Here is a 24,952-nt window from a genome sequence, read left to right as displayed (position 1 = left end):
TCTCAAATAATTCTATTTCACTTTATTTCTTGTTAAATCACGTATCTTTTACAGTTTAGCACGACTTAACACATCATATCACTTTGTGCTAAACATTATTGTAATCACGAAACTTTATTTTTATCAATAATATATGTAGATGTCCTTAAATAACAAATGAGATAATTTTAACGATAAACGCCGACGACGCTAATTCCCACATAAATATAATATGGAAAAAATTGGACGAAAATAGAGAATATTATTAGTAGTCGTTACGCAAAAATTGTAAAACCATTATTGCCTATCGTAACAGTCGCAGTACATAGTGAGGTTGTATATAAAATTGCAGATACATTTGATATTACCGATCGATTTGATCGATCGATTAAGAATTTTAGTGAAAAATTAAAATTGAAATATTATATTATCGTGTGGTCTAAATTCTCAAAAATCACGTAAATTCCATATAAGAAATAAACGCAAGTTGAAATAGTCAGAGGAAGAAGAAAAAAAATGGTGGCATAAAAGAGTAGGAGAGATTAGGCGTACATGTGTGTGTATGTTACGTATAGTATATGTAGGTTCGTAACGATGGTAGAGGAAGAAAGAAAGACTCGCCGGAGGCAGGAGAATCAAGAAGGGATAGAGGATAGCAGGGAGCAGAGAGCGCAGGGTATAGAAAAGGAAGAAAAAAGGAACACGAGAGGTGACGGCAACTGCGAGGTCATAAATATAAGCGCTGTTATGCCCTTCTACTATCCGATTGGTCGAGCCTCCAGACGAGCCTCCGTAGTCGTGACGACACGTAACGCCAGGCAACGATAGAATGGACAATCGACACGGTGGCGAGTGCCCTGACAAGGAGGAAGGGGAACAAAAAAGAAAGATCCAAGACGAACCAGACGGGGATAGTAGAAACGAACAGGTTACGAACGAAGAAGAGAAGAAAGGAGCGACCTTCGAGCGTCGGATTGTGGTGATTACGTGCTAGTCGAGACGTACCACATCGTAGTACACCCCGTTTTGCATTATGTCGTGAAATTTTCCGAATTCGTCAGAATTCTGTTTAACCGTCAATAAAACTTAATACTAGCGAATTAGTCTATCTCCTTTTTTATTACAAACAATATAGAGCACTTAAGATATGATCGAATCGATTTTTCGCAAGAGTTCTATAGAGGTGACATAACTATTTAAAAATAATCCAAACGAATGAGCTATGAGAATCGTTAGCCCGCATGGCAGAATACTATTTTAGTCAAGAATATTTGCGTAACTCGAAGCATGGACATTGAACTCTCTTCTTTTCTTTCGATATCTACCGATAATTTTTAGCATTATGTATGATGTAATAGAATTGAAACTAAATAAGATATCGATAGATATTAAAAACAAAGTAATCGCGTTATCTTATAATAGATAAGGATACACGAGCACAAAATGCACTTCGCACTTTGAAATTTTCTATCGCTGTTTGCAAGTGATCGGTGCAATTAGCGATGGTCTAATTTTAAAAGTTCCGCCCTCTAAACTTATCTAGTGACGGATTAAATTCGATAATTTGATACCATTCAACTAGAAGCGATCAAAAAAGATTTTCTTCCTACGCATTAAGCACATATTTTCGTACTTTGATTGAATTTTAAACCGACTATAATACGATCCTAAGTTCAAGCAGCTTCCACCTTTGATCAAGTAGGATGATTTTGTAGTTATGTAATTCAAATTTTAAGGCGCATAACTTTAAGAACGGTAGGTTGGAAAAAAGGAAGTACTTGAAGAAGAAGAATGGAAAAAACGTAGAAAATGTAGTGTATGAGCAGGGGGGATAGAGAATGAGAACAAACAATGGATAAAGAAAATAAAGAGACTGTAGTTAATGTCTCGCTCGTTTGGTTTGGTTATTTCCCCATTCGTTGAATGGACCACTCTTGTTGGCATAATGGACAACGATTGTTTTGTTGTACCCAAAGAGACATGCAACAGTAGTGAAACGAATGATTGCATTCTCCCCAAACTACGACGCAATCTTGTCGGCTATCGTCCTTTTTGCTTTCCGCTTGACACCGGAGACACGCATCTGAAAATTAAAAAAAAGAAAAAGAGGGTGATTAAGCGGTATCTATAATTTTTTTTTTATTAATCACGTGTGTATTATACCTTTATGACATTGATAAAATTTAATGGAAAATTGTAGATAATGCAGATGTAAACAACGTAAGTAAGTATTTAGTTGGATAACATATAAAGCAACGCGTACACTGTAATAGTAAAGTTGTAGAATCAGTTGAATAACGAGAATATAACTTTTTGGAAGATTTCAGCGATGAATCGTTTGTGAAAATCCAAAATATACTCTTCGTGTAAGAGAAGTTTATTCACCAACCAGCCGACGATCGACAAGTATCATCGATATCGTCTCGGTTGGCCTCTGTTGTCTCGGGTATGCGAAGTACCTAAGTATGTACAAGTGTATGTATATGTCTTGTAAAATTCCACCGCCTTATCTGATGAACGTGTATACGATGTATGTGTGTGTGTGTGTGTGTGTTGAGAGTAATTACATACTAGGAAATCAATCTTTCAGAGAATTAGAAATAAAATTACGCGTATCATTTACAGGTATAATATTTTTAGCTGGAAAAAGTCAAAGTAAGCCGAGTCGACGATCGGCGATATATGACGAATGTTGAAGCGTTTACGATGAGAGTTACACGACACGACGGTTCTGAAGAAACGATAGTTGGTCGATTAATCTTCGACAACGATTCTCAAGAACTACTTCTCGTTGACCCACACCGGGGGATCCTGACAAACGTATCAGTCGTGCCCTCGGGTCTTAGGCGAGCAGGGTATCGGGCCAATTAACTCTGACGAACGGGACAACGACAGGCGTTCGTGCATCAGCCACCGTGCTTAGAGGCTTCTTCTGGAGCGTTCTTTCCTTCCCTCTTATTTTCCATCTACTTTCTTATTGTCATCAACCACGTCAATCAACGCGCGACCTAACCAAACGTATCTTTTCATACAGTTGCCGGAAATTTGATCCGTTTCGGGACAACAATCCAACTAACTTTACTCGTCTGCCCTTCGGTTAACCCAGATCGTCGGCAATCATTGGTAAACAACGGTAACTTTCCTCAAAGCGTAATTTATCGATGCAACGGAATTAAGATTAGGTTCAAACTTCGACCAAACGAGTAATCGTATTCGCTTGGTAACAGGAGAGAATAATTTATCGTACTGCGTTTTTAGACTCGGAAAGGTAAGGATCGGCGGATATTAACGCCGATGATATTGCTGATAGTCAACGAGCTATGCCTCTAATCTGACTGCATCCATCACTTCGATTCTCTAACGAGTTTCTCGAACGTTCGAAGAACGCGCCCTATCGATGATATCTTCTCGCGAGATCCGACAGTCAATAAAGATCGATCGATATTGCGTACGCCGATCGTTTAATTAATTCATTCGGTTGATAAACGTCGTCTGGACCGTCAAAACGAACGTGAAATTAGCATTAATTAGGTATATCGAAATGTTCGAATCAGTCATGCGGAGGATCGACGATCAAGCAATGTACATATGTACTTACATCATACGTTTGGATTTAAACGGAGAGGAACGTAGGATCGAGGAACTTGGGTCGTTAGGAGGCCTGGCCTGGCAGACGGCAGATGACGACGGGACTGCATGATATTGCAACGAGAGAACTATTGAATGGCGCGCGCGTGCGAATGTTCCTTCCCGATGTTCGCGTTACGCTATTAAAATTGCGCGTTATTAATTCTAGCTTACCTTGCTACTACTTCTATATTCGAAAACACTTTGAAAACATCTGTATCGAATCAAAGTTCGCAACATAGATCAATGCATATTGCATGTAAACGTATCAACACTTGCTCGTTTTTTATTGCCGCGCCCATTCACATTTTCCTTCTATATATACGCGAAAGGAACACACCGTTTAATACGAAATACCTTTCGCTTTATCAAACGTAAACACGTTTTGACGAACGATTTCTTTTACTTCCGACTCGCTTTTTCTTTCTCTGCACATATAAATAAAGCGAATATCCGAAACGACGTTAAACATTATCACGTTACGTTGTGAACGAACCAACTTGGCTTTGATTTGTTTTGTTGCGTCAGAGTGTCGCATTCGTAAATTTTTATCAATCATTGAAACTACCAGGTATTTTTCCTTTGATACGATACTAACAATTTGCTTCATCGATTAACCCCTATCGATCAATGAGTTGACCGTGTTCCGTGATGTAACGATATGCGACAATTGTCGAAGAACTCTGATCATCGGAGAAACGAAGAGAAGACAACAAATTGATCTTCGGCTGAAATGATATTTGCAACGTAGTCGTCGTTCTCCTCTAGAATTCAATATCAAAATATGAATTCGATGCCACGCTTCAGGCGCTCTAATAAGATAACTAAAGATGACTATCAAATGACACTCTAATAAGAATAACACTAATAAGACGAAAAAACAATACTCTTTCCTCATTGGCTCCTAACTTCCTATCATCTCTCGGGTCCTCCCTTCTCTTGCAAATCGCATCGAAATTTTCCTCAATTTAATACCGATTTTTGATATTTGGTTGTTTTTTGTCCCGAGACGATGCTAATTGCGATCAATCGTTACACGTTACGCTGCTCATTTTTATATCCACTAATACAATTATATGTACATACGCGTATATTAATACATTCTGCTATGTTACACGTGCTTTATTGCCTTATGCATATGTATGTGCGTTGCTAGCAAACAACTCACGGTTAAAGATGCGATGATGCCCGACTGTTAATCGCATATTACGTTTTGATAATGCGTAGAAAAATTTACGTTTAATTGGATGTCATTTTAAATATCGTTTTGCATACCGATGTAAAGTTCAAGTTCAACAAATACGGCTTTGATCGCAACAACTTTGATTTCATTAGGAATATTTAACGATTTTTATATTTATCGCTCCGAACGAAGATAAGGTTGCTTCGTGAATTTAAATAAAGACGAAACTCAAGTGCAAAGGCAGAACTTTATAAGACCTCTACTGTCTTTTTGCCTTTTTGGCGTCCTTTGCTTTCGTTTAAATGGATGTAAATTGCAGTACATGCAGGCAATATTCGACCGCTGTATTAAAATTTATCAAAGTAATTTACGATAGTAAAAACAAAAAAAAAAAAAGGGAAAAATTTTCTTGGGCAAAAATAAAACATTAGTGACGCAAACAAAACCGGTTATCCGATAGACTATTTTCTGTGTTATCGTAATTTATATACGATCCAGCGTGTGAAACATTAAAACATTGCCAGTACTTGCGGATTGAGTAGAATCAAAATGTACGATCTCGATAATAATTTATTTTCACAAGTATAAAAGAGAATGCAGTAGGAGATGAGATTTTATACGCGTGCACGCATGGACAGGATCGAGGGCGACTGTATACGGTCGCGACCGAACGAGGTCGAACGACTGGAACCTTCCGTGAAAAGTCCGGAGGATATTGGCGTCGTAGTTTGATCATTGGAGAAACCCGACGTTCCGATTTCATTTCTTACTATTCGTGTATTCTTTGTTCCTACTGTAAGAAACCAACTATATACACGTATACATGTGTATGTTTGCGAAATGTCCCTGAATCGTAATCATACTTAGTCGAGAGTAAAGCAATTGTCGGACTCGGAATCTACGGTGGAGAAAGATACGGAAGGAACCGAACAGAAAGTGAATCCAAGTTCGACTGACTTCCGAAAAATAAACGAGATTAAATGGTGTGATATACTAGATCTAATGGTATAACATGGCACTGAATATAAACTACAAGGGAGTATAAGTTACGTTTACAGTCGGCGTCGAATTCATATGAGAAATCGCAGGATAACGCGTGGCATCGTGAATACAGCAAGCTGACGCGGCTGGACGAGGCGATGCGATTCACGGTGAGGCGAGGTGAGGTAAGGCAGAGCTATGCCCAGCGAAGTATGATGAAGCGAGGTGAAGCGAGACACGATAAAGTGCGACGAGACAAAGTATGGTACGGGGTGGCGAGAGGCCAGAGACGAGGCGAAACGTAGCCGACCGATGGACAAGAAGGGTGAGAGGAAGTGCCAGGTCAGCGCGCATATCCCCCACCAGCGGCGCGCGCCCCAATGGAGGAGGCGGTGCTTACGACCACACCGGCTTCTATATAAAAGAGACAAACCCCCCGATCTGATTAGCAAAGTTCCAACACACGTAAAAGTGCATTTCACTCATATTTTGTAACATCCAAATTTACGGACAACACCACGAACAAACATACGATAATAATTTGAAAAACGGTTAGAACTACGTAAACCACGCTCTTAATCTCGAGTGACTCAGACGAGAAACGAGCGTATCGGTAAACGGAAATCGACGTTGGAGTCGGTAATTACCGGTAAAGAAAGAGAAACAGAAACGATTGAAAAAATTTGTCGTGATCGACTGTTTAATAGAAGCCGCGATCATTGACACAGGGACAGATAAACGTGTGTGCTGCAGATGCGGCAGATGTAGCAGGAATAGCGCAAGCCAGGAACGTAGGAAGCATATAGACGGATAAACAGTGGACGACACGGGACTGCACCGAACAGCATAGCACGAACAGGAGCAACAGCATATCAGAGAGGAGGGTAGCTGTGGTGTCGCTGGTACCGCTTAGCAGTGGTGGTGGTGGGTTCGGGCTCGAACTCGAAGCTCGAGCTAGCTAAGAAATACGTTGAATCGTCCACGCGGCATCATTTAGACTTTAGTCATTTGCCGCGCAGTCTCGTAAGGGTGGTTGTGTACACACGTTGAGAGAAGAGACAGAAGAGGAAGAAGAACATTTATCTGAAAAACAAACACCGCGTGACTCGCACCGATCATTATTCGAATCTATACTTGCATTAAGGAAGTATCGAAGGAAGCGTGATATATGTACTCTGTTTGTATATCGCGCACGATTTCACGCATCTCGTGACAGTGTCAACGACGCACTGTAAACCGTTTTCGCGACAAAACGAGTCTCGTATCAAGTCGCGAGAGAAAGATAGCAAAGGACAGAGAGAGAGAGAAGAAAGTCGATAGGGAGTTTCGAGAATCTGGTCGTGGGTAGAACACGGGGATTCAGGTGACGCGAACCAGTCCGACTAGCGACGCAGCACTAACACAACGAGAGCATTTTGAGGCCTGCCGACAAAATGTCCAATTCCCAGAGGAGACAGATGATGCAGCCATGGCCTCTGTGCCTTGTGTCTTTTTCAAAAACAAAGGTAAGATATGTACGTACGTTATCTCTCACGTAACGCGGATTCGACCGATAGCAATCGACGTATATTCCGTCCGTTCTCCGCCGGCTCGTTTTCGCCTAACCATGTCACCAATTCGTGTTCCCTCGTTCATTTTCGGTGCCTTCTTTCTCTCTTCCTCCTGTGTCTGTTTCCACAATTCCGCACTCTCACCGCTTTGCTCTTTCTTCCCCTCCCGAGCTTCTGGAAAGTTCCACTGTACGTGCCACCGCCACCGCCACCGCCGTCGCCGACGTCGCTAGGCCCGGTCGCCCGGTATACTCTGTGGCCGGCGCCTCTGCCGTCATATCACGTCACCACCTATCGTCACTCTTTGCAATTTTTCATCATATATCTTTCTTCTCATTCGCCGCTCGTATTATCTTAATCCTGTTTTAAATTATCCCCTTAGCCGCCTTTCTCTTCCTCTTCCTCTTCCGCTTCCTCTTTCACTTTCGATCGTTTCAGTTACCGTTCTCTCATGCCCTTGTACTTCTCGCACGCTGATCGATACCTCCAGTATACATACGTTTTATTCGAACGCACGTGAAATTCTACGATCCTTTTAACCAGGACTGCACACGTACTCGAATCTTTGGGTTTCCATTTTGCTCCTCTCTTACTTGCTGCCTTCACCCTCTCACTTTTCTGTCTCTCTGTTTTACCTTTCTTGGCTATCCCCTCTCCTATGGAAAATGTTGGAATTTTACTGTGCATCACCAGTAGTCTGTTTCATGGCTTTTCTATTCAGACAGTATGCATCCCTTCGTTCGTACTGAAATTTCTTCGTTCTATATTTAAAAAGGACGATCGCATGCATCGATGTCGGCGGAGGTTGCCGGGTGTATCGTATGTCAAAAGCTACACGCAAAGCGAACGATACTTGAACATTCGTGGTACATACCGACTGTGACGTTCGGTGTTGTTCATTCGCGCGCGTTTATGTTATATGTATTTTTGATACTTGTCGTTGGTATTTCTTTGAGTTTTCGAATTTCGGCAACGCTTGGTACGTGACCGCCACCGTCCAAAAATATCGATCGTCGAGTTAAAACCGTGCGTCTATATTATCACGATTCAGTTAAATACGTATCGCATAGAAGCATTTGATTTTGGTAAACGCAAGCGACAATTGTAACGTTTCGTGCGTTAATCAACGAGGTAGCTAATTTCGGTCACTGACGAACCACTACGCCTCTGCATCATTATCGGCTAAACGGTGTTCGCGCCTGTTTCATTGAATAAACGAGATTGCGTCGTCGCGACAGTAAGAGGATCTTTAAACGCTGTTGCTGTTAGTCTTTTGCGTTCGTATTGATATTCGTAATTCGTAATTATTGAAACGCGAAATATATATATAATATCGAAGTTTGAATTTTAGGACATGTCGTCCACCAGAATCGTCGATCGGCGTGTGCCGATCAAAAGATGACAAATTTTGTAATACAAGAAACATATTTTTCAATAAATGGTATTTTTTAATCGTTAACAATAGTTTCTAAGTGTTTTCGGACCCGCTTCTTCCATACCATTCACACTCGAACGTTTAATCATCGAATACATACTACATTCATTGTTTTTGTTAAATCGAAATTTGTTCTACTTTGTATGTACTGCCGCCTTATTTTCTCTTTTCGTCGTATATTTTATTTCGAAATGTTTTATTGAAGATTCCATTTAAAAAGTTTCAGAGCGCGTCAGCCGAACCACGTATCCGCGATAAATATCGCACGTAAAAGAAACCAATTGTTTTGGAAATGAAATGCGTACACGTATTTACGTACAGGGTGTTAAAAAAAAAAAAGTAAGTCTCAAAACCAGCGTAATTGGTAGCGTAATTGTACGCCTCCGGGTCGATGGAGATTTGTAAAAAGAAAATGCTTATATCGGAGATTTGTAAAAAAAAAAAAAGCAATTTGACCTTGACCTCAAAGGCCAAGGTTAAATTCTTTTTCAGTACAGCATATTTTCCTCTTCGTCGTCAGGATCGAAAGCCTCGAAGAAACTATCGATCGCGACTTAAGTGTCCTCTCGGAAAGAAATTGTAGAAGTTTCAATAATTCTCAACCTCTTCGGTGCAACGGCGTTTGTCCGGCACGTAGTCACTTGACGGCCGCGAACACCAGCGATTGCGTAGCGCTGGAAAAGATTAAACTTACTGAATTCACAATGTGCAATAATTGCGAATATGTTGCACATTTTATCGGTGTAGGTAAATAAACGAGGCCAATAATGCGGTTACCAAAAATTCTTGCCCATACGTCGATGGTGGAACGTCCTTGATTAGATCTTTCAACCATTGCATGGGAATTTCTACAAGCCCAACTCCTGACACTTTGCTCATTGAACATGTTATTACTTGAACAACTACATTCATTTGTGAACAACGCACGTTCCAGAGAAGCGTGGTTCGCGTTGCAATTTCGGAGCCAATAAGCGTGGCTAATAAGATGGATCCACTTCTTGGACGAGTTCAGATTACACGTAGAGAATGTCATTCGAAACGCTCTGTCAAAATGTAGTTCTGCTTGCAACGATGGCTACAACAAGTAAAAGTATTACCGCGAGAGAATTTGAAATCGTGAGTTTCGAGTTTTTGAACTCTACCACACGAAATTGCAGTATCGAGTGTCACGCCTGCGAGAGACGCAGCCTGCCGTTAGGATAAAAAGCGAAATTCTACGCCGTTAAAACGCTGCAGTATTCTTGATTATCAAATTGTTAATTGTAGCCGCTGAAAATCACGTTGCCTTCGAACCTCATCCACGCGTAAACATCTCCGTTACTTTTCGCTAATTTTTCGAAAAATAACATTTTGCAAGTTAGCCTATAGTTTCCAGCTACTTTGTCAATCGCACGCTAATTACTTTCTCATTGTAAATGTAAACACATTGCGAATAAAGTCAAATCTAGGATGAAATATAATATCCGGACAGGAAAATTGTTGATCTCAACGTGCCCCTTCGATGGTATTGGTTAGGCCGCTAAAGCCGAAAATGAAATTCATTTTTCACGGAAATGAGAACGATCTTGAAAATTCGGTCTTTCCAACATTCGGCCGACGAAGGTCTTAAATCCGCGCAAGATCGTGATCGTACAGAGCAGTTAGCGGTAAGCGGCGCAATAAGTGACGGAACAACCAATGCCAATGCTTCAAATGCCTATTTTACCACTTACCGCTTACCGCTTTCTGTATGATCACCGCCTAACCGGTCATCGTGAGGAGGCCGAAAAATAAACGATCGACCAAAACCTAATGCAATACTTGTGACTCAAATGTATGCAGAGTAAACCATACAGTAGGTTAAGAGCACCAAAATTGAAAAAAGGTACGGTCAAAATCCATAAGCGAGATACACATCGATAAGTTGACCTAAATTTTCTAAGCCTTATTTCCATGAAAAATGAGCCTCGTTATCGGCCTCGGCAACCTCAAAATCTCCTAAAAAGTGTCATTCTAGTCAAATATTTTCCAATCCGAATAAAATACCAGAGCCGAAGACACTTTAAGAATTACCGAAGCTTCAACAACTTTTTTCCAGAGAACGGTTGAGTTGCGACCCATAGTTCCTCCGAGACTCTGATCCTTATTGATGAATAGAATACGATGCAATAAGAAAGACTTGACCTAGAATCCCAAGATCAAGATCAATTTTACGCAAACTTCTTTTTTACGAATCTCCATCGACCCGAAGGTGTAGAATTACGTTATAGTGGTTTCTACACTTACTTTTTTTACACCCTGTACAAATACGCACGCGCACGCTGTCAAACCGTATGGATCTTATTCCTTTACCGATCGTATGTAGATAAAATAAACGATGCGCATTCATAGTTCGAAAGATGAATCTTCTCACCATCGTACGTTGCTCGTCACTGTGTTTCCATTAAGGGCACTGTTCAATATATACGTACGTTTGTAACCACGCGTTTTACTCAAAGCATTTCTTTCCATTCTCATGCTAATTGTCAAAATCAACATTGGTTGTTGGTGCAACGGGGGTTCATCGCTCTTTCATTCTTCGATACCACGAATATCGACACTCGACGCAATACGATTGTAACGAAGAATAAAACGCAACGAAAAGATAATGCAGAAAGAAAGTCAGAATTTGATTAGAAGCGTGTTCGCTATCGAAAGTCCGCGAAATTTTACGAAACGAGAGTTATGGCAACGCGCGATCGCATATGTCGGTGTTTATCGTAAAAGAAGCGGGCTACGCTTCGAAAATGGAATAACATAATTCGTGTTTATTATATATTGCATCGCGCCGCGTTCGACGACGATGTTGTACTGTCGCGAATCGCCGAGAAACAGGGAAGAAATGAGGGGAAGTAGGTAAGACGCCATACGGCTTAGATACATAGGTACGTAGCAACATCAAAAGAGTCGTATATCGTAGACACTGACAGGCTAGATATCAAAGATTACCAACTATTATCTAATGCTCCCCGCTATACCGCTTTCCGTAGCATAATATATTTCGGCCAGCAAGATGTGGATATTGCAGTCGACTTATCTCTACGTTAATTGTCACGGACGCAGCGCTAAAATGCTTCGTCAGCCACGAGTGTCTACGCCGCTGGTACGTCACACTATGTATTGCTCTAAGTCAACCGCACCTTCATTTCGAAATCTGCATATAGAGAACATGTGCGTAGCTTCTCCCGTCGATCTCCTCCATATGGAGATTCATTCGAAACATCATGCAAGATTCGTCGTGTCGAGAGGATCCAGTCGATCGAGCGATGTACGGATAGAACACGATCGAGTCATAGAGCGCGGAATCGCTGAGTGAAAGCGCAGAGTATGCCATGTCGTAGATGTATGGTCCGACAATCTCTCTTTCTTTTTTTGCTTCTGCTCGTTTACACGCTCGCATACATAAACGCAAAAGTAACCCTTGATATTCGATATCCTTGAACGTCGCCACTTTTTGTTTCTTTCTTTTCCATCCTTTCGCATTCTACTTTTCTGTTTGTTGCGAAAAATGCATTAAATGTGTTCGCGTTCTATGCCCTTCGTCGAGTCATAGTTATAATACGAGAGAGATTCGAACGGTCTTTACAGTTCTCCTTAAAATGTCACCGAAGCGAACCTCGCGTAAAAAAAATTTTGCAATGATTCTAGCTACACATGCATCTTATCTTTGTCAAGCTAAACTAAGGCGAACTACATATTATCGATAGAAATATCAATTTGTTTCTAGAAACACATTCCGCCATAAACGTATGAGCTTCATTTTCGGTGGTATATAGCCGAATCAAGAAACTCGAACGTTATATATAAGTATCGTAAGCGAATCGGGATCTGCATGTACAATGTACATCCACGCAGATTCCGATTCACGCGGTATTTGTACGTATCGTTAAAACGTGCGCACAAACGCCAGTATTCAACGTCAATTCACGGTCGGGCCAAGATCACTGGGATTAGACTGATGCGCGCGCATTCACACGTATTCCGCATATCGATGAAATCCCTTCCTGTGTCTTTGGCATATATATACAACATTCATATGTAAACGAAACACGTGACAAATTGATTTTCATGAGCACTTACACAACTTAAACTATGTAATACCACAACGAATATCGTGAATTTCATATTTTCCTACCGATAGTAAATACCACAGAGGCGTAACATCGAGTTAAGTGATTCGATTTCGTTTCGAATGTATTTTGACCACGCATGTTACATTTGGATTTGAAATCAGTGCGCCTTTGTACGAAGATGTTGCAAAGTATCTGCTTCTCTTCTCTGTATACTCTTTTCCCTTGTTTTATCGACTGCATTTGCTGCTCTCGTTTTCTACGTTCCCGTTCCATGCAAGCACGTGCCGCGTTAATTTCATTTTCTTTTTATGAAATGATAGCCACGTCTTTCTTCGGCAATGTTCGGAAGAAACGAAAATAGTATCGTCGTACGACTTAGACTACGCAAATGGAACGATGAAAGTACATGCTTGTTGCACGGGCCTACGCATGTTTTCAAAACGGAATAACAAATGTAATATCGAACGTACTTAATGGAAGTTTACGTAATTCTGTCCGAGCGGTATGTTTGAAGTCAACGATGTAACGTACGTTTTTTCTATCTCTTTTTTTTTTTTTTCAAAAGCACGACTGGAATCGATGAATTTATTGCGTTTCATTAGCATTTACGCTTGTTATTTCGCAATACGTTCTATCACGCGACTTTGACGTATCGAAAACATCGACGAGGCCGAAATATAAATATTTGCCATATTTTAACGTACATACGTACACGAAGAAGAGACAATGTTGGAGAGTTAAAGATCTATGAATGCAGCCAGATGAAAATAACGTACCTACGAAGATTGTTCGTTTTTCGAAAAGATTGACATAGGATGAATTTTTCACGATTTTGTAGCAATAAGATTGAAAAATTTCGCGAAACGCCGAACGAAAAATGTCGAGAGCAAACGAGAGTTACTCGAAAGATAATACTGGCGGAGGTCCGTGATGCGAATACAGCGATCGCAGGGTACGCGCCGCACCATTTTCACAACTCCAATTCGTTTCTCGTCCGTCGGTTAACGGTGCTTAACGTTCACGTTAGATAGCGCCACGAGAATCTGGCGATATCGAACCTATATATGTACATAGCGGGCGACCTCGGGCGCACGCACGCTCGCGCCCGCGTTTTTTTAAACGTTTTTTTAGTTGGAGCGGTTTCGGTTCACGAACCGCTGTGTCACGATCGTAAAGGTCGAAGATCATTTGTACAGTGTACATCGTGCGAGGACTATACCGCAACAAGACGCGTTCATTGTTCTTTTTATATTTATTTAGTACTACGAAGGACAATGAGCGGCAGGTTACTAGAAGTCGCCAATATGTTGTATCCGTATCGAGGACGATCGGCTATTGAGTCCAAAGGAGAAGCGATAGCACAAATGCAAACAATGAAATCATCGTTTCTTAAATGCGAGCAACGAGACTATAATAGACTATCGGCTAGCTGATCCAGCACGACGAGTTCAATTTGATAAGAGAATTAGAGAAAAAATAGATTTCCGGCAATTGGAAATCTAATTAGCGGGAGAAGTAGCAGTCTTCGGGTAATAGAGACGCGAAAGACGAACAAGAAGGAAAACGAACGCGACGCGTTGGGACGAAAGGGGTTGAGAAATGATAAAAAATATGTGCCGGGTATAAAGGCCAGGGCCAAAGAGAGATAGATAGTCGTTGAAAGCAGAAAACATTTTGTTTTATAATTATAGGAAATATGGAATATCGATCGTGGAAAATGTTATATAACGCTAGCATAAAAACAATCGGTATTATTCGAATAGAATGCGAAAACGATATATTTGCAAGTCTAGATCAACCGGGAAATCGACCTACGTACGTTTTCAATTTTGTACGGATGTCGATAATCAGTCATTGCGAGATTGTAGCGGGTCTGTGATATACGTGTTATGCGTCGTCGATTTTCGGAGAATTTGGAAAATTCGGAGAAATCGGTGAATCGATCGAAATACAGTTCGAGATAAATAGAATCAGCATACGTGTCAAGATGCGTTGCAGTCACGAACATAACTTTCGCGAAAGTGAAGAGCTCATGATTCGATCGTGAACATAGGGTTAAACACAGGTCATCGATAAACAGGAGTAAAAGTCATCTAATGGTACAGAAAGAATCACGCTGTTTCTCGCTCTTTGTCTTTTTTCGTCATTGGTTCGTTACGATAATCGTTACATGCGTCCTACTCTTTCTTTCGTTCCATGTCGTTTCTCTCTGTATGACTACCGATAAACGAAACTAGTATAAATACTCCAACTTGAAAATTCCATCATCCCCTTGATGTATGCAGTCGATCGTTCCACTGCGAACACTGGATTCGCGTAGCTCTCTGCTGTTCGTTGACTAAACGCGTATCGGTTTCTTCGATCGGTATTTTCTTATATCTTTATACTCTCCGATAAATTCTGTTACACCGGTTCGAATAAAAGAAAATTTGCCACGAAAAGCGTATACGGGAAAGCGGTATACGTCCCTACCAGGAGAAAGAAGAAAGAAGAAGGACCGATCGACCAAGCAAGTAAGTTCGATTTTCGTTCGGTTCGGTCGAATAAACGCCGATTCGGCTTTCCATCGAAAGTCAAATCGCCTTTATTATTTATCGGTGATTCGCCTTTGCTTCGTTCTGCCTCGGACTATCGAGCGAAAAAGCTCGTATCTCGTATGGCGCGATGATACGCGAACGCGAGATCGAACGAAATAAAACGGAAGGGAAAGAAACAGAAGAGAAGAGAAGAAACACGAAAGCGATAGAAACGAAAAATTGACAATGGCAAATTTATCTGTTTACAGGAACACAACGTTTTACCGAAATATTATACGAGGGTGCCTCCGGTTACGAGATCGGTCACGAACGATTCGGGTATCAACCTAGATTGTTCGTCCAACACGACGATTGCGACGAACGCGAGTCCGTTCAACAGCCAGACAGCCTTGATCGCGGAGAAAAAGGTGATTCTTTCCGGCAACAGTGTCACCGCCCCCAGTAACCACTACTATGCACAGAACTTGAGGAACAATCATCAGAAGACCCTGAGCGGGTCTCATATGTACGATCCCCTCGACAAGGGTATCGATCACGATTACAAACAACTCGATCCATTGTTGGTCGGTGAACCCCCGTATACGGGGGTTGAGCTTACCAAGCCAAGCATGAGTTCTCAAAATGTCAAGCCGACCAAGGACTCGGACACCGTTATGCGTACGCAGTTCCAGAAGGAACCGAAACCATCCATCATGCGTTATGCCAATCAGGTAATTCAACGTTTGCTTTCTTAATCTTTTCGTTGTTTGACACAAAGACTTTAGACGCGTTGCAACAAGTACGGCGAACAATATATGACAAAATCGTGTTCGCGTAATTCTCGAGTCGGGCGGGAAGACGATTATCGAGAAACCGGTTACCGTTTACAGCTGACACTGACGAAACACGTGGACCATTCGCAAATCCGTTTTCCCGTCGTATGAGTTTCGACGAGACGATGGTTACGTACCGCGAGAAAACGACAGAGGCCACGTTCTTTTCTACTCGCGTACGAGTTCCAAGGATAACTCGAGGAAGCATCCTTGATCCATTTTCCTTCCGACTCGCCTCGAGTCTCTTAGAATCCGGACTCGTCCGCCGCGCGAGTCTTACGATCGAATACGCGCGAATATACGAATATTACGATCGAGGAAGGTTTCGCGATTTCAAAAGAATCTTGCACGACCGTTGCACGAGGCGGCATCGCGATAGCGGTGCAGGATCCCGAAGCTTCTCGCCCTCGACGCTTTTCCTTCTCACGCGAATCGAATGCCATGCGTGCCTTCTCCGTCCTGTCAGTCATTCGATCTAAACTCGAGGGCATCGTGATCTTCGTGTTTACGACATCTACATTACGTATGCGTATGCATATATATATGTGTGCGTATGTATATATGTATATTCAGAATTATATTTGTCGTTGCGCAAACGGGATAAATATCGTGAACAACACGATATTACGAAAGTACGCAAACCGAACGCGATGTTGCTCGATTCAAAAAAATGAGCATCCGGTATCCGAAAAACTGTCGGTTCATGATACGTACGTTGAGCGTTGAACGTGGAGCGGGGAACTCGCAATTAAACCATCGCTAACGAGATTATATTTTACTCATCATCACGCCACGCTCTTTTTATTCGTGGCACGCGTCCGACTCGAATTAAACTATGTACATAGTAATCTAAAGCAAACTAAATCGGTCCGAAAGAACACACAGAGAAAAAAACGACACGGGTCGCGTCTATGGATGGGAAGATGTGAGTGTACGTATAGACGAATGGGAAAGGATGCAAAAGCAAACGGGACAGGTGTAATAATGAGGAAAGGGGAAGGAATTGCGCATTGATCTCGCGCGTGTTTCGTGATCTCTCTATCGAAAGAGGCAATTGCGGAAAACAAAAGGCGAATGCATGCATCGCATGCGTGCATGCACGTTTGTACCCAACTACGGTGACCTTGCACGCTTCTGATAATAACTAACGACTTAATTTCCTTCCACGTATGTACATCGCTGACGTACTCTCGAGACGTTTGCGCATCATATTAAACAATTAATAGTGCAAAATGACAAGAGAGATGCGAGTCGCGTAGCCGATTAACGGATATCGCGAATTCCACGTTCGATCGTCCTTAAATCAGTCCGTTCGATCTTAGACGTTATCGAACGAACGTCAAATTGCAACGAAACTTATCGATACGATCTGTCGAGATCGCACGAGCATCGTTACGGATGCGTACGCACGATGCCGTTGAATCGCACCGCGTCGTTCGATCACACTCGCGTTTTGTCTCGCTCGCGATCGCAGAAATGCTTTTGCATCCATCTTCCATCGACATAGTCGACGACGTAGTATATCTCGGTTTACGGAGATCGTCTGCCGCCGATCGCGCGTCGATGCAACGACCAAGGGGACGGAATGGAACGAAGTGGAACGAAATACGGTAGCTCATATTTGCACGCGGGAGAGAAAAAGAAGAGCAATGCGTTGTGCTCCGACAAAGAAGATTACGCAACGCGAAAGAAGGTCGCGAGTAACAAGATCGACCGGTCGCAGCAACGACGCGGTTCCGTCGCGAGATTCCGAGGCAAGGCTCTCTTTTTAAATAAGCACTCGTTCGATCGCGGCCAACGTATTCGAAGAAAACGAAGCGGCCAGCGGCTAAGGGGGATAACTCGACCGGCCGTTTGTCGCGATCGACACCTTCGTTTCCTCTCTTTCTTTCCTTTCTTTTTCTTTCTTTTCCTCTTACTTCGATTCGACGATCTCTCGAAATTAGTCCCACGTGCCGGGATCGAGTAACGTGCACGAAGGAATGGCACGAGTTACGCTCACGCATAGAACCCCGCGTACGCGAAAGCGGCGCGCACACATACGACCGTAGGTACGTATAATCGTCCGATTCGCGGACGGATGGATCCTCGCAATGACAAGGGAAGGGATAGTCGCGGCCCCCCAGCATCGTTTCCCTATATAAACAGGGAACCACCCGTCGGTCCACGAGTACCAATAGCGTGTAATTGATATACGGGAACAACGTCAACGTTAACGACAGCTCCGACCGCATCGTATTGACGACGACAACGCTACCGATACCGTCAACCTTGACGACAAAAAAAAATATCAATTGCACCAACGACAGCAACATTGGCAGCGACAGCGCCAGCAAGAAGAGAAGAACAAGTAGAAAGAGAAGAAGAAAAAGTAGAGGAAGGAGTAAACGAGGAATAGCAAGAACGATAACAACAACAGGACCAGAGACGATATTTCATACGAGGACGCGAAGCCAACAATAGTGACGGCAAATCTCGCCAATGCGACGCGCCGACAGTTAAATGGTCGAAAGGATACGATCCGATACGGTGTAATAATAAAATTAAATCGACGTTGATCGGCACGCGCGAATCGCGACCGTGTTGGAACGGTTTGTCCGGCATCCTACGATTCGAAAGCAAAATCGAGCGGTTAACGTCTAGGCGAGAACGATCGTAGGGACCGTGACGCTTTGGCAGGACATCTCCGTGAAATTTTTCGTCCGACCTTGTCTCCGTATCATTCTCGATCATGAAGATTCTTATGCGAGCTGATACCCATGTGAACATCGAATTACCGGGCAACGCGCCAGTCGCTAAATGCACCTTCACTCAGGTATCGACATAATGGCATTGTGTACTTTATATAGAAATCTCTGAACGATGTTATCAACGATCTTACGCGTGCGAGCGTCCCTCGTCTTCCGTTGTTTCGTTCGTTCGTCGTTTATTCCTACGCGTGTAACCACTGCTCGACCTTTCGTATCGAATATCGGTCGAGATTTTACCGGATCTCGCTCGACCGATATTATCTCGTAAACATCGCGCTGTTACAACCAGTAGCTTATTTTGTAGCTGATGAAACTAACCACGAGTTGTTACCACGTGATTCTACGAGTCTACGTTCGATCGCTCTGCCACAATTTTTTTTCCACCTTATTAATCAATGTTTTAATTCAAATGTTTTCAGGTGTTGGCTGCCTTGTCGGTGTCCATGTGTTCCATGGTGGTAGGTTACTCGAGCTCCTATACCTCCCCAGGTTTGGTTTCAATGCGGGACAACGCAACGGCTACGTTCGAAGTAACGAAAGAAACCGTAAGTAGTACGAAAGTCTTTCCGTTACGTTCTGAGATGTAAAAGCGATCTTGCGGAAGGGTGAATCGAGCGAGGAACGAAGGGACCGAAGGGACGACCGTCTTTCGTGGACAACATTGTTTTTAAACAAACGTGCCTCGCGAGGAGATCGCGCAATCTCGAGTGTTTCGGTGAAACGAGAAACCGTACGTAACTAAGACGTTATCCGAATTCTCCTCTTATCCGAAGACCGAGCCAAGGTCAAGCGATCGTTACCGAGGCACGTTTGTTTTCGAACGTATTTCGATTATGCTTCCGCTGTCGTTCTCGATTACGCGAACCAGTGATTTACCGTTCCATCGCGAATTTCTTTTCAATCGACGCGTAACTAGGTAAAACGATCGCGTTCGGCAAAGATGTGTTACGCGAGAAAGATCGTTTCGCGTCGGTCGTTTGAAAGAGGGCGACGATCCTGAGACAGCGACAATGGATAACAACGACGCGAGGAAAGATACACACACGTATATACATACATATATACATATGTATATGTGTGTGTACATATATATACACCATCGATATCGAGAAAGGGTCAATAAATGATTGAGCGTTTAACCCATCGAGTGCGTCAATGCGACGTAGAATCAACGATTCGACGCGTTTCCCATACGACCCCGTGTCGCGTTTCGTTCGTTCAACAACCATCGACGCGCCTTGTCCAGCCTCGATTGGCGGGACACGCGATTGGTTCTTTGTTGATCGATGCCGGCACGCCGCTAAGTCGCTCTACGTTGCTAGTTGCTACGTCGCTACCTCCCGGTAGTCGTTACGTTGTTACGCCATGCGACTTTTGCCGTGATTTACCACAACCTTCGATCGGTCGATGATGCGCTTGGAGGTTTAATCGCGCGCGTGAATAAACGCCATGTAAATGCTTCCGGGTTCCTCAATGTCCCGCCTCTCAACGATCACCGTCGTACGCAGATCAAGGTCTACGCTAGCGCGATAACGTTCCTTAAACAATTTCTTCGTTCCTTCCTTCCGTATTTCCTTTACACCCCGGACTTGTTTATATTCGAAGGTCGACGAGCGATCTTGAATAGGATAACAAGATCGCTCGCGCTTACGACAAGATCGGGAAACCAAGATCGAGGAACGATCGAGGACCGGTTGGAACACGATCGTTATGAGAGGTTCTTGTTTCAGGGCATGTGGATAGGATCGATCATGCCGTTGAGCGCGCTTTTTGGAGGCATGATCGGTGGACCAAGTATCGAATACCTTGGTAGAAGAAACACTATTTTGGCCACCGCATTACCCTTCATCGCAGGTAAGGCTGCGTTCCCGTTCCAATATTCCAACGATCGATACGTTTCGACGATCGTTCAGATCGCGACGATCCCCTACGTCGCTAACGGCTCGACTAATCGATCGATATCGTTTCAGCCTGGCTACTAATCTCCCTGGCAGCGAATGTTGCCATGGTGCTCGCCGGCCGTGCTCTATGCGGGTTCTGCGTTGGCATTGCGTCGCTTTCGCTACCAGTGTATCTTGGTGAAACGATACAAGCCGAGGTGCGTGGTACCCTTGGTCTCTTACCAACTGCTTTTGGTAATACAGGTGAGCAGCTTCTCTATTCCAGTTATCGAGATATCCAAGTATCGATATTGCGATGGAAATCGAACTAACTTTGTTTGCCTTTTGATTTCTTCAGGAATTTTAGTTTGCTTCATAGCCGGCATGTATCTAGACTGGAGAAATCTCGCGCTACTCGGCGCTGCTTTACCGATACCGTTCATGATTCTGATGTTCGTGATTCCCGAGACTCCTAGATGGTATATCTCCAAGGGAAAGACAAAAAGGGCGCGAAAATCGCTACAATGGCTGCGAGGCAAAGGCACCGACATTACCGACGAACTGTCCTCCGTTCAAAAGTTACACACCGAGAGCGAACGTAACGTTTCGCAGGGTGCATTCATGCAACTGTTTAAGAAAAATCATCTGAAGCCACTCTTCATCTCGCTTGGCCTTATGTTTTTCCAACAATTTTCGGGAATCAACGCTGTTATATTTTATACCGTTCAAATTTTTAGGGTAAGCTTCTGCTCTTTGCTCTTTATCCTGTTCTTTGCATATTCGCGTAGAGATTAGTAAGAAACAGAACAAAATGTACATATATATACAAAGAAGCGAAGATTAACCTTCGGATTATTCCGATGTTATTTTTCAGGACGCTGGAAGTAGCATCGACGAGAACATCTCTACCATCGTTGTAGGTATCGTAAACTTCATTTCAACGTTCGTTGCGGCATCCGTTATAGACAGACTAGGCAGAAAAATGTTGCTGTACATAAGCGCTATATCGATGTGTCTAACTCTATTCACATTCGGTACGTTCTTCTACGTGAAGGCGACAGGAGTGGATGTGACGGCATTCGGTTGGATACCGTTAATGAGTCTGATCGTTTACGTAATCGGCTTCTCTCTGGGATTTGGCCCGATTCCATGGCTGATGATGGGCGAGATTTTACCGGTTAAGATACGCGGCTCGGCAGCCAGCGTAGCCACGGCTTTCAACTGGAGTTGCACGTTCATCGTCACGAAGACATACGAAGACATTGTTTCGGTGATTGGACCGTACGGCACTTTCTGGATGTTCGGTACGATCGTTCTAGTTGGTTTCGTCTTCGTAATCGTCAGCGTACCAGAAACGCGAGGTAGATCTCTCGAGGAAATCGAGAAAAGATTCACCGGACCGGTGAGAAGAATGAGTGCGGTCGCTAACATGAAGCCTATGCCTATGGCCTGTTAATTGTTCCTCTCTCGTTCGCTCTCAACATCGATAGTTAGCCAATCAATCCGTTCGACTAACGCGACGATGATCGCGACGTCGGCACTAACTCGCGCGTGTTTCGCTTCGTTATGAAACGAACGAATCCTATAGCTATAGTTCCTTCGGTCTGTTGATAAGAACGAGCGAAGGGCAGGGGTATCTAGAGAGAACCGTCTTCCGGATCGATTCTCTCCTTTTTCAACCTTTTTTTCGATTCGTACGCGGCTGCTCTCTGCTTCGTTCACTTTCGTTTCTCCGATTGTCTCTTTATTCCGGCCCCTTTCCAAACGACCCTACACGTGAAACCGTTCGCTTCGACAACAACAATTTTTTACTTGTTTTTAAACCAAACACCAAATACTCTTCGTTGTCGGAAAATTATTTCCATTGCGTCTAGCTTTCTGGAAAGGTGCGAGCAGATGGCAGCCAAAGAAAGCAACAGGATAAACGCGCGAAAAAAGAAAAAGAAACGAAGAGAAAAGACGAAGGAAGTTTTAGAGAGCGGAAGTTTCGGTAGATCGGCTTGTTGTTTGTATGTACTTACGAAAAGCGCTTGCTTGACGCAAGACCGGCTGATAGTTTAACGACATAATTGCGAACGCAAGCTCAACTTGAGAGAACGATCCGTTGACTAGACGTCATACGTAACCGTTATTTTTCTTATTTCAAATACTTTACAGGGTCTACCTCAAATTAGTACTTTTACTAAAGGTATACGAGTAGGTTAACGACAAGGATGAATTATTTAATTAGTACACGTGTGTATAGATTCGAGTACACCGATATGTTGTACTTAAGAAAATGCGTATAAACAACGTCGAAAAGGGAAAAACAAACGTTTCTTCCTTCTGTATCATCGCGACAATAAAATTTTTACGCGACGGTCGTAGAGGTAATTCTTGTGCATTTCTATCAATATCGACCGTCGCGTTTGTACATATGTATGTAGTTACCGATTTGCGTCAGTGAACAATTGCGTCATCTATCAACGAACTAAATCGTATCATTCAGATATAAGTTAAGAAATAGAGGTAAAATAATACGCGTTTATTTTTTCATCGTTGAAATTGATGTAACTCACGAAAGAAACGTATCGCGCACAATGGCGCACGACATATCGCATTTCTTGCGTACACATGTATATACAGAATGCATGTATATACTTTGAGAATCGGTTCTCGTTATACAACGATATATATTTGTAACGCGATTTTTACACAGTATGCGCTTTTAATTCTTCATTTTTATTCCTAGTTTCCGATAATATGTACCGAGATCTGTTTCAGTTCAATCGAATCTCGTTTGTACTTAAGCGTCGCGCGTCCTGTCCTATCCCGTGTCCCGACCCAACTCATTTTTCCTCATACTCCTTCCCCTTTTTCACGCCTGTATTTTTCTTCCATTCTTTTTTCTCAATGCGTGGATGTATGCACATCGTTCTCGATGTCGTGCGGTTAAACTGCCTTTATTCTCGCATCATCATTCCGAATCTCACCACTGGGACAAGACAAGAAAACGTTACGAAACATTCCTATCTCGTATACTTTCACGTACGATCTAGATCTATCGCGTCACGAGAAATACGTGTTCCCGCGGGAAAGGCTTTGTTTCGTACGCCCCAGCCCTTTCTTTTTCCTTCTACTTTTACCTTTTTATTCTCGTTTCTATTTACCCAATTAACATTTCTAACGCGTGCCGCTTAGGCGTAGGGTGCTTGCCAAATTTTGAGAAAAAATATCGCTCGAAGATTTGTAACTTTACTACTATTATTTTCATTCGCGTTAAATTGACATGTACATTTCTAAGTTATTAAAATATAACGTTTGACAAAATACTCTTTACTTCTCTTCTCTTCCCTTTTCTTCTCCTCTCTTGCTTTATCCGTTTTATCGTCCTTGCTCTTTCACGAATTTTTTATCCCTGCCCCTGTCGATCCTATCGTCTTGCTTTTCGTGTAAGGTAACACCATACGTTATTCCACATATACACGATATATATTTGTTCATTGGAACAAATTTGATCGTTGAATAAAGATACGAAAAGAAACACAAAGTCGCTAACAACGGCAAGATCGATGTGTCCGTAAGTATGTTCGTCGAATAGGTATAGTTTAATATCGTTTCGATCTTTCGAGCAAAACGAGTCTCCGAGAAATGCCTTAATCTATGGACTATATGCATTTGAATGTAAACTTACCCATTACTTGAACTCGGCATATCGCGCAAGTGTCACATTCTACGTCCCAGCTCCACATAGCCACGGCGTTCCATTTTTTTAAGATAAACAGTTTATCCGGTTTTAAATTGTCGTTATCAGCACGATCTCCTAAATCTTGCTCCGTCTCGGCCATTTCGGCTTTTTAGGTTAGAAACGACGAAGCGACGCGAACTCTCTCAATGATTCAAACATCCGTCTCCGATGAAAATCTTCAAAGAGATCCCACACCTGTGACGCACTCCCTGCGTTTATTCAACTTTGTCACGCGCGTTCGAACGATATCAACGACACCGTTGTCGATTTTGGTATTGGTATACCGTGAATCAAATACGAGCGGTGTTCTTTCTTCGAACGCGCGTTTTCGATAATGTAGATCGTGCGCAATCGGTAACAAACGGTTCTATGCCCCTTAATCATTCGACTGTATACATAT

At 42.8% G+C, this 24,952-nt stretch overlaps 2 protein-coding genes across 6 annotated transcripts; one reads left to right on the top strand and one right to left on the bottom strand.

The window, feature by feature from the left end:
* Nucleotides 1-7: 7 nt before the first annotated feature.
* LOC100643679 (RING-box protein 2) lies at nt 8-24,900 on the bottom strand. The gene is made up of 2 exons (XM_003392983.4): nt 24,499-24,900; nt 8-2,062 (listed from the first exon to the last, which is right to left on the bottom strand). The coding sequence occupies exons 1-2, from the start codon at nt 24,650-24,652 to the stop codon at nt 1,884-1,886; spliced, it is 333 nt and encodes a 110-aa protein (XP_003393031.1). The 5' UTR covers nt 24,653-24,900; the 3' UTR covers nt 8-1,883.
* Nucleotides 6,209-24,136, top strand: LOC100643557 (facilitated trehalose transporter Tret1). Of its 5 annotated transcripts, XM_048408461.1 has the most exons (8): nt 6,209-7,275; nt 11,837-11,876; nt 15,632-16,093; nt 19,365-19,490; nt 20,676-20,799; nt 20,916-21,089; nt 21,184-21,563; nt 21,700-24,136. In XM_048408461.1, the coding sequence occupies exons 2-8, from the start codon at nt 11,844-11,846 to the stop codon at nt 22,279-22,281; spliced, it is 1,881 nt and encodes a 626-aa protein (XP_048264418.1). In that variant the 5' UTR covers nt 6,209-7,275; nt 11,837-11,843; the 3' UTR covers nt 22,282-24,136. The 5 variants fall into 5 exon arrangements, with proteins under 5 accessions (XP_048264418.1, XP_003393030.1, XP_012176721.1 ...); XM_003392982.4 differs by lacking the exon at nt 11,837-11,876; XM_012321331.3 differs by lacking the exon at nt 6,209-7,275 and having other exon boundaries at nt 11,772-11,876.
* Nucleotides 24,901-24,952: the final 52 nt, after the last annotated feature.

The sequence above is a fragment of the Bombus terrestris genome, chromosome 1 (assembly GCF_910591885.1).
Source record: "Bombus terrestris chromosome 1, iyBomTerr1.2, whole genome shotgun sequence".
NCBI classification, from domain to species: Eukaryota; Metazoa; Arthropoda; class Insecta; order Hymenoptera; family Apidae; genus Bombus; species Bombus terrestris.
The sequence above is the reverse complement of the archived record's forward strand: the minus strand, read 5'-3'. Positions and strand labels throughout refer to the sequence as shown.